The 9,697-nt window shown below is 42.7% G+C and overlaps 1 protein-coding gene across 4 annotated transcripts in view; it reads right to left on the bottom strand.

Annotated features, from left to right (window-relative positions):
* Positions 1–3,769: 3,769 nt before the first annotated feature.
* The window catches only part of LOC103382053 (ras-related protein Rab-26-like), a 39,296-nt gene continuing 33,368 nt past the window's right edge, over positions 3,770–9,697 (bottom strand). Inside the window, exons 6-10 of one of the 4 annotated variants that reach the window (XR_001760453.2) lie at positions 9,304–9,369; positions 7,954–8,010; positions 7,357–7,433; positions 4,372–4,467; positions 3,770–4,284 (exon numbers count right to left, since the gene is read on the bottom strand). Coding sequence is in view for 2 of the 4 variants with exons in the window: in XM_008314706.3 (XP_008312928.1) it covers positions 6,129–6,231; positions 7,357–7,433; positions 7,954–8,010; positions 9,304–9,369 (303 nt within the window). In the remaining 2 variants the exon portion in view is untranslated. Of the gene's footprint in view, positions 6,232–7,356; positions 7,434–7,953; positions 8,011–9,303; positions 9,370–9,697 lie in introns of all 4 variants that reach the window. The other 3 variants (XR_003050364.1, XM_017034788.2, XM_008314706.3) reach the window with 3 other exon arrangements.

Here is a 9,697-nt window from a genome sequence, read left to right as displayed (position 1 = left end):
TATGCTCTAGTGCAGAGACGGAGCTTATCTTAATGGGAGTGCGTTGCTGGAAGAGACAGCTATCAGTGCAACAGAAACCAGACGTGAACTCTCACACACACACACACGGACACTCATCCCGCTCCATCCTCACACTGGGGTGACCAGTTATTTTACAGTATTACTGTCAGGCCTTTTCACAATCCAGGAAGTCAGTGCTGGTGACCGGAGGGGAAATCTAACACAAATATCTCTTAGTCTCCACCTGGTGATAAAGATTCTCCTCTATTCCAGGAACTTCATCTGACAGTCGAGGCTTTTTTCTTGATTGCCCAACAGAGGGCAGTCTATTCTGCTTAACGCTTTGGCTAATTAAAAAAAAAAAAAACAGCAGTGCGGGCTGTCATTTTGCTGTTAGCAAACAAGTCAAACAGTCTTACAGGGTGGTCAAAGAAAACATTAAGCCACTGGAACATCCAGGCCCCACTGGTGCTCAAATGTAATTGTGCTGTTAGCAAGCAGGCTAACAGTCTTCCTGTGTAAACACAGAAAACCAGGTGTTTGAGATCATTTTATGTGATGAATATTGGGTTGATCTTGGGATCACCACGTTAGACTTAAGACCGGATTGAACCAGATTCCCATACAAGTACGGCTACTGCAGAAAAAAAAAACCCAGACAAACCTGTGTAAAAAATACAACTCCTTCAGTTTAGGATTCATAATTAGAAGCCAGTGTGGAAAATTCAAAGGGTAAAAATAAACCCGTCTTTTTCTGTCTTTACTACGGGACAGATGCAACACCTCTTTTTTCACGACATCAAGGAGACTGTAATGATTCTGCTGAGTTGTCATAACAAGGTGAGGTGACTCAGGAGAAGCCAGACGGCAACAGAACAACAAAAGCAGCGCGGCCTCCTCCTGAGCTCACACTCCTTCTCTGATCTCTGACACACAGAGTAAAAATAACCCCTGGAGCTGGAGACAGCACTGTTGGAGCAGCAGGCTGCAGGGATCAGACGGACGACAAATAGCACAAGGAGGTGTGTGTGAGTGTGAGTGTGAGTGTGAGTGAGTCTAAGGTGCCTCAGATTCAGCATTTATGTTGCTGGAAAATCTGAGGTCCTTTTCATGATCATTGCACACACACACACACACACACACACACACACACACACTTGAAGAAGTGGGACCACATGGCTTTGTTTGGGGTTCCTTGGTCACTTTAGCCCACTGGAGTGGACTGCTTAGCAACAAGCAAAGAGATGATCACAGGCACACACACACACACTGACCACAGCGTAGGAGCCACCAGGGTTATGGTGCCCTCAGGTAGGGCTAATGACACAGGGAGCAACTGGTGCAACAGATGGTCTCCACTAAGTCATATGAGGGCTTCTGTGAGCAAGTACCAGGACTATGACTGCACTCTATTGACTTATTCACACCACTGGACACATTCACACACACACGTTCACTCCTGGGGCCCTCCACGCTCTCATATCTCTCATCTAGTCTCTGGGGGAGAGAGAGAGAGGAGGGAGGGAGGGAGGGGAGAGACGGGGTGGAAACAGAAATAATCTGAGAGTGAATATTGAGCAGAGGGGAGACGTGTGTTTATGGATGGACCGTGTCCGTAAGTGAGCTCAGAGACGTCAATCTCTGTGTCTGCCTGAAATTTGAGGTCAGATGGACTCACCTCCATCTGACCTCAGTGGAGCAGTGCTGTATTCACTGTGGACACGCCGTGTCTGCTCCCAGTTTCTGTCAAGTGCACTCAAAGGTCTACAGATGTCCTCGCTACGACTTCCCAGGAATCAAGAGACAAACCAAACCTGGAAAAACTACAGTCACACTTGGGGTTTGGATTCAAAGGAGGAATGAGCCATGTCACGTATGTCAATGACACTTGTACATCTCTCTTGGCCTACCATGTCAAACTGGTCACTTAGTTAAAAACTAATACTACTCATAAGGCCAGCCCCCCATGGTGAGAACGCCCACAGTAGAATATACTGTCTAGATCAGGGGTGTCCACACTTTTTTGGCTTGGGAGCTACTTTTCAAATGACTGGGGTTTTTGTTTCTTTAAATATAATTGCTCAGGATCTACCAGCACTGCCTTTGAGATCTACTGGTAGACCCTGATCTACCTATTGGGCACCCCTGGTCTAAATAAAATAAGAAATCTAAACTAAAGAATCAAGTCAATTCAAAAGGACATCGTTGTCCTTTGGTGTCAATAATAAAACGCACGGTTCAAATGTCAAACAAAGTCAGTCAACTGACAAATGGACAATCATTAGTGGTTGAGATGATGGCAACCACAATAAACTCTGCATTCACTCTGAGCAGACTGTGAACATTTGGCTAATGTGCGGAACAGGTCTGACCCCTGGTGGGGGAAAAAAGACATCACAGCTTGTACCAGTGCCATCAGAATCGCTTTGAGTGTACTTTTAAAGTTCACTGAAAGAGATTTAAAAATTATTGAAAAATTGAATAAAATCAATTAATTTTCATTTATGTGTCTCTAGATCACCTTTGTTTGTTTGTTTGTTGTTTTTCTTCAAATCTAGGTATTGTATTTGGAGGTAGATTTTGACTAAATGAACTCTCCTTTCTTAAATAAATCTATCTCGGTTAAAGTTTTTCATTAGACAACAATATACATAGATGACGCCACAAAGAAGGGTGAACAGAGCCACAATCGGTGCCCAGGCCACACTTTGAACACAGTCCAGCATAAGAGCTAGACTGAGGTGGAGTCCCAGTGTCAAGTCATGGTGTGTTCTCACGTGTCTTTTTCTACAACATTCATGTGATGTTGACCTGCTCCGTGTCACTGTGCCTCACTGTGACTCCTCCTACTTCCTCATTTCCTTTCCTTCCAGACTGTTCTACTGTGCTGCTGCAGTGTGTCACAGCGTCAGGTCGTTCTGTCTGTCTGTCTGTCTGTCCATCTGATAACATCTCCCTCCTGGCTGATGATAAACAAAGGCACTCAGGTTGAAACGTCCTGCTCACTGTCCCTCGCCCCCACACTGTTACACATCATTCCTCCAGGTTAATCCGGCCTCTTGATGGTTCCATACATCAATATGGAAACTTGAGGTTTGAGATACATTCACAAGTATTCTCTAAAACTTACACTGACAGACTTCAAAAACTTCATATATAAGAGTGAATGACATAATCAGTTGTCAGGGCCGAGGAACAAAACGAATTTGGCTCTGTTTTATACTCTTAAAAAATGATTCTGCTGAAATAGAAAAGTACACCCACTGTTCTTTTTAAATCCTTTTGGTCTCACACACACACGTCTGAAGTATTATCTTACCAACTCGACCACTTCTGTTACATTCTAAAAAAGACAAGATTGTTTTAAAAAGGTCACAGAACATTTTCTGCGGGAACACAGTGTTTCTAGAAGCCATCAAGGTTGTAATAGTTTATATTTTTCTGCAGTATTTATTAGTCACGGTGCGTGAGGGAGCTGCCAATAGAACAACAGGGGGCCGGGGACAGAGCCATGGGGAACGATGACACCACAGAGAGGCAGAAAACGTGAACCAGGCTTATAACCACACACACAGTGCCGTGTGTGTGTGTGTGTGTGTGTGTGGTTATAACTGAGGGGACATTCCGTCCCTGTGGGTTCACTGCAGTCACAGTTTATCAATGCCACAAATAACTGCCTTGTGTGTGAAACGCTGAGTAATGTTAAATGGATACACACAGGAGAAAACAACACCAGAGGTCAGAAAAAAAAACATTTAAACTGAAAGGTAAATAAATTATGTTACAACGTATTAAAGAGCAGCAATAAACACACAACAGATGGTCTACAGCAGCAGGAGAGAACACTAGGTGGCGCTCTTGTGACAAACAAACTATACATAGATAGAAAACAAAACAGTCTTAGTGAAGGATTCACTGATTTAACTAGGTCTAAATGGTCTCCATGGTAACCAGAGCTGACTGACAGAGGATATTTGACATGATGACAAATCCTTACAGCCTCCCATTGTTGACGCACACTGGCCACAAGATGGAGCTGCACATCCACGTCGAAGCAACACAGAGCCCACGAAGTCATTTTAGATTCGATTTCGTTTAATTGATTACTTCAAGTTAATACAATACAAATCATTTGAGCTGAGGTACAGTTGACAGAGTTAACACTGAATGAACAACACGCGGTTATTTCTAGTTTATTCGTTTCTATTCAAAGGTTCTTTTTTTTCTCTTCAGTTTTTTTTTCTTCCAACACTGGCAGAACAAGCATTTACTCTGTGGTAGAATCTGTGAAGAAAACATGATTCATTTATAAATGAATTATCCAACTTTTTTTTTTTTTTACAATGGAAAAGCCATAGCTTTTTAACCCACCACAATGTTCCCAGTAACATCCCCCATTGTTCCAGTGGGAAAGTGGTGCAAAACTTAGAACAACATTATTTCATTGACAGTTCCAACAGGAAATGACTGAAAAGACAAGAAGAAAAATACTCAAGTAAACTTAAAATTGATCTTTGAAAAAAGTCGGATTTTAAGTTATATTATATTTGTATTTACAGGAACAAAAGTCAATACAATGTATTTTGCGACACAACAGCAGAGACATCATTATAGAAGAATCAAATCTAAACGTCATCCTTTTTACAATTCACCAGAATTTGGAATCACACCTCACCTGTGAGAAAGAGTTTGGTGAGCGTCCATGATGTTTGAAGGGAATGGAGATGTCGAAATGACAGGAGACTTTTTTAAAAACGAGAACGACCAAGACGGATGTGATGAAAGACGAGGAGAGGAGAGCAGCAGCTGAAACAAAACTTCTAGAGATGATGAAGATGATGTGTGGAGCGACCACAGATGTTTGGAGCTGAGCCCTTTGGGCAAAGAGGAGGAAGAGGAGGAGGGGGAGAAGAGGAAGAAGAGGAGACAGTAGACGAGGTTCGAGGATGGGACTGAGAGAGAGATGAGCAGCTGTTGTGGCCCCTGAAGGCAGCACCAAACTAAAAAGGTAGAATAATGTTGATGAAAATCATCTCAGTGACATCCAGACAAAGCTGGTTCGTTGAGATTGATTTTTAAGCAAAGAACATTCTACGAAACATTTGTCTAAATTCAGAAATAAGACGTCTCTGTCCAACGTAACAGGAACAGTTCAAATGTGAGCAGTGACTCAACAGCGATCTGACCAACTGACTCTGACAGGTTGGTTGGTTTTCTAAATTCACCGGTCATAGGCAAAATCACACCAGTGACGCCTTCACTGTCTAGGGAAAAGGCCAGAGAACAAGTGCAGTGACAGGTTCATCTGCATTAGCCTGCATAAACCTGTCCAACAGTAATGACCATAAAAGGATCATTAGCTTCTTGACACAGGTCCTTGTACTATATGAGGGCACAGCCTGATTGAGCTCAATGAAAAGCAAATGTCTGAATAAGAATACAAAGTACAAAGCAGTGATGACTTTACTGTCCTAGGAAAAAAGTAGCAAGTTTCAGCAAATATTCTGCAACACATATCTCAGAAAAACACAGCTATGGGAAGATCCTAGTAGGATTTTCTAATATTTGTTAGCACACCCAAAAAAGAGCAATATAATAATCATCATCATCATCATCATCATCATCATCATCATCATCATCATGCAAATTTGGCTTAAATTTGTCAGGAAAACAGCTGCAACAACAGCAATAGACCGAAATTACACAAAAATCAAGGGTACATATTTTGGCATCATAAAAAAAGATTAAAGTGATTAAGGATTGCATAAGGTAGAGGGCGCTAATGGTTAGTAATATGACAATACCTTAGGAAATGAATCAAATATGTGACTTTTTCCACTGAATCAACTCTTTGTTCTTGAAGTTATAAATAGATATCCGTGTGTGTGTGTGTGTTGCTGTATATAAAGTACATGCATGTGTATTTGCAGGCATGTACATGTAGATATTATATTACATTCACAGTTGCAGAGGGAGGGTGGGTCAGAGAGAACTGTATCAACACTGAAACATCACGTCTGAATTATTACACAGAGAACCTGTTCAGTCCCTCTGTCTCTCTCTCTCTCACGTACACACACACACACACACATACGCACGCACAAACACACACAGACCCAGGCGATGGTCTACGAGCGGCAGCAGCCCACGGCCCTCATCTCTTTGTCCACGTACTGCTGCAGCTCAAACTTTGGCTGATCCGGTTCCTTCATGGTCCTGTGCTTCAGTTCTCTGAGAACACACACACACACACACACACAAAGAAAGAGGATGTGCATGTGCTGCACCTCAGAGACACAGTGACAACACACACTTTTCGAAAAACAACTTTAACATAACACCACACACACACACACACACACAGCCACATAAAACACTCAGGTTTCCTGTGGTCTGATGGTCCCTGAAGTACACGTCAGTGACATTATTACACATTCTCCTGTGGCTTTGAGACAAATGAGGCCGACAACATGATGCAGTGCAGGACATGAACACAGAGGCACAGATCAAAAGTGATGAAGACAGATGAAAGACTGTTCTTAGTGTCAGTTCTATTCTTGGCAGCAGTCCACCAGCATGTTACCATAACTATCACAGGCTGTCTTTAAATGTGAACCAGCTCCCACACAGCCGTGGTCCAACAGCAGGCTCGTCATTAGCACATTACACAGAGACAAAAACCCCGACCTCAGGTGGTCCCCTTCTAATGAGCTGCAGGAAACAGACTGCTGTCAAAAAGACAGCTTTGTCCTCAGACTGGAGGTTTTAGCTCCAGTCCTTTGTGTACGTCTTTTGTACGTCTGACCTCCACCTGTTGTTTACTCAATGTCAACGCTCAGGTCAGTTTAAACTGGCACTAAGTCAAAGGCAGGGCCACCACATCCACAGACTAACAACCATCTCACAGAACTCACCTGGTGCTAATTAGAGACATTACGACTTCTGCAGAAACTACACAGAAAAGACTGAATGAACCTTTTAGCTACATGAAGCTAAAAGGTTCTCTAATGACGTGTGTTTGTGAGTGTGAGGGGTAGCTACGAAAGTTTTACAGTCGTCTTTCACCTTTGTACAGTTTGCAAGGTTCAACTTCAGACGTACGTGGCGCACCCTATGGTTTGAGGACCTCTGAGTGGTCACAGAACCGTACCATTTACACCTGGGAGGTATTTATAACAACTGACTCAGAGATTGGTCTTCAATTTGACTTAGTCAGTAAAAATGAAGTATGTAATCTCAGTGTGTAATCCTATACCACTGGAATATTACAGTAGTACTATAATACTATCTACTTCACCCATCAGTACTTGGACACTGAACTTTCTCCTGCGGTGATTCTACATGTGTGTGACTCACTTGGCCACAGCGGTGAAGGCCAGCTCCACGTTCAGTCCAGATTTAGCGCTCGTCTCCATGAAGGGCACTCCAAACTCCTGGACACACAAAGACGGGGACACATTTGTCATTTCCTGAAGAGTTTTGTGTTAGAACTGTTGAATCACGAGAGATGAGGTACAAAAGAGTTCCAATGAATATCCAACAATAATCCTGACTTATGGGTTTCTGACTAGGAGAGACTAGTTGTCCCTCACACTGACGCCCGCCTATGTCAACAGACAACACCTCCCATGGACATGTGTGTGTGAGTGTGTGTGTGTGTGTGTTGCCTCCACAGCTGCGGCTCATATTTATTCCAACACGCCTCTCGGAGCTTATCAGGGCGAAACCACCTGGTAAATGAAGTTAGCGCTTCCTCACAGCCACTCCTCCGACTCATTTATTACCAACAATACTGACAATATGTGTCCATGAAAAGGTAATCACACACTAATCAAGACATGGGGGGGAGGGGGGTGGAGCAGCAGACAGATTGGCTACAGCAGGTTATTTATCCTTATTATATATGTGTGTGTGTGTGTGTGTGTGTGTGTGTGTGTGTGTGTGTGTTCTCACCTTGGCCAGTTTCTCTCCTTCCTCTCGTTTAACCACCCTATCATGTGTGGAGTCGGCCTTCAACACAAGGAACACAAACACTATTGAATTAAAATTGCATTATTCAAACAAATTCCCAGTGATGATCATTTCTTTTCATTAATTTTCTTTCAATAAAAACAAACGTTTAATTCAAAGTATTTTCTATTTCTAAGGCACTAATCAGCATCAACAGAACCTGGTTTCTCAGGAGACACCACCTTGTCAAAAACACATGATGGATACTTCATTAAATATTTATTTATTTTATTTTTTTAGTTTTCTGAAAAATTAAACTCTGTTTCAGAAGGTTTGTATTGTATTTTTCGGAAGTCTCACCAGTGCCCTCACACCTGAGTATGAGTCACACCCCAGCCAAGGATGAAAAAAAGTGCAACTTAAAGTCCGGAAAATAGGGTATGCAGTTTTCCCAGACAAAACACGACAGGATTAAGAACATGGGAAAACATTTTTTTAATGTTTTTAACAGTCATGTTGTGGAAGAGACAAAACAAAAAACTCCACAGATGGTGGAAATATTTGTCAATTCCAGTGAAGTTAGAGGAGAAATTACTCCAACAAAATCTGTTCTTCTGTTGAAACCCAAATTATGCTATAACGCTGAATACCGTCCAGATTGTGGACTGGAAGTCATAATATAGTTTAACGGGACAACGCAGCCCATAGGATGTAGGGAACGTTCCTCAGCAGCTGCTGCTGGACTATTCCACGCTCTTTCGATGGTGTGTTTTCTTGAGTGGGAACCAAAAACAGATGGAGTCCATATGGTTGGTCTGCTGACCTTAAATTTGAACATCGGTACCGACATTTCAAAGATTCCCTGGAGGTGTATGAGCTCATGAGAAAAAACTTTGAGATTTGATTATTGTCCCCCCAAAAACTATTTAGTTCCTGTTGTAACACCCTGAACTTAAGGACATGGACTTGTGGACTTGTGGGACAGACTGAGAAGACATTTTGCCTTTTAAGGACATGGACTTGTGGCATGGGACAGACTGAGAAGACATTTTGCCTCCAACCTAATTGAGTTGAAGTTAAAGAAACGCTAAAGAGCGCTGCAACACGAAAAGCCACAAAAACTAATTATTCTCAAAGACGTCTGATTGTAAAAAGAAAAACGTGTAGATCGACGTCTGAGACAAGCTAATGGCTGCTATAAAACCAACATGGCTGAAGTGATAACTAGCAATAATCTAAAAATAGGTCAACTCTAGAAGCTAACCACAACGTATACCAGTAATGATCCGTTTGGTAGAAATCATTTTTCTGTCCATACTTTTCTTGGTCCAATTGTCCAACCAGTTGTCTCACCTTGTTGCCGAGCAGCATGACGACCACGTTCTGTTGAGCATACTCGTGGATCTCTGTCAACCAGGCCTGGAGAGAAACAGAAGGTGTGTAGGAGGAGGGAGAAAGGGGGTCATGATAAACAGGAGTGAGGAGCAGATAAGGAGAGGTGACAGGAGAGACGGATGATCCAGACAAAAGGACAGAGGAAGTGAGAGGGAGGGAGATAAAGATGGAAAGATCAATTTATTGGACACATTGGCTGCAGTTCTCCTCCTCCTCCTCCTGCAGCTCCTTCAGCTGATCCTCTCCTTCACCCTCCTACACCTACTATTCCTTCATCTCACTTCAATTACAGGTCACAAGCCTCTTGGCTCTGTGTTTCCTGACTTGGTTAAAGAGAATTTCTGAAAGCCCC

Source organism: Cynoglossus semilaevis, chromosome 8 (genome assembly GCF_000523025.1).
Source record: "Cynoglossus semilaevis isolate Cse_v1.0 chromosome 8, Cse_v1.0, whole genome shotgun sequence".
NCBI classification, from domain to species: Eukaryota; Metazoa; Chordata; class Actinopteri; order Pleuronectiformes; family Cynoglossidae; genus Cynoglossus; species Cynoglossus semilaevis.
Note: the sequence above shows the minus strand (reverse complement) of the source record. Positions and strands in the feature narration are given on the sequence as shown.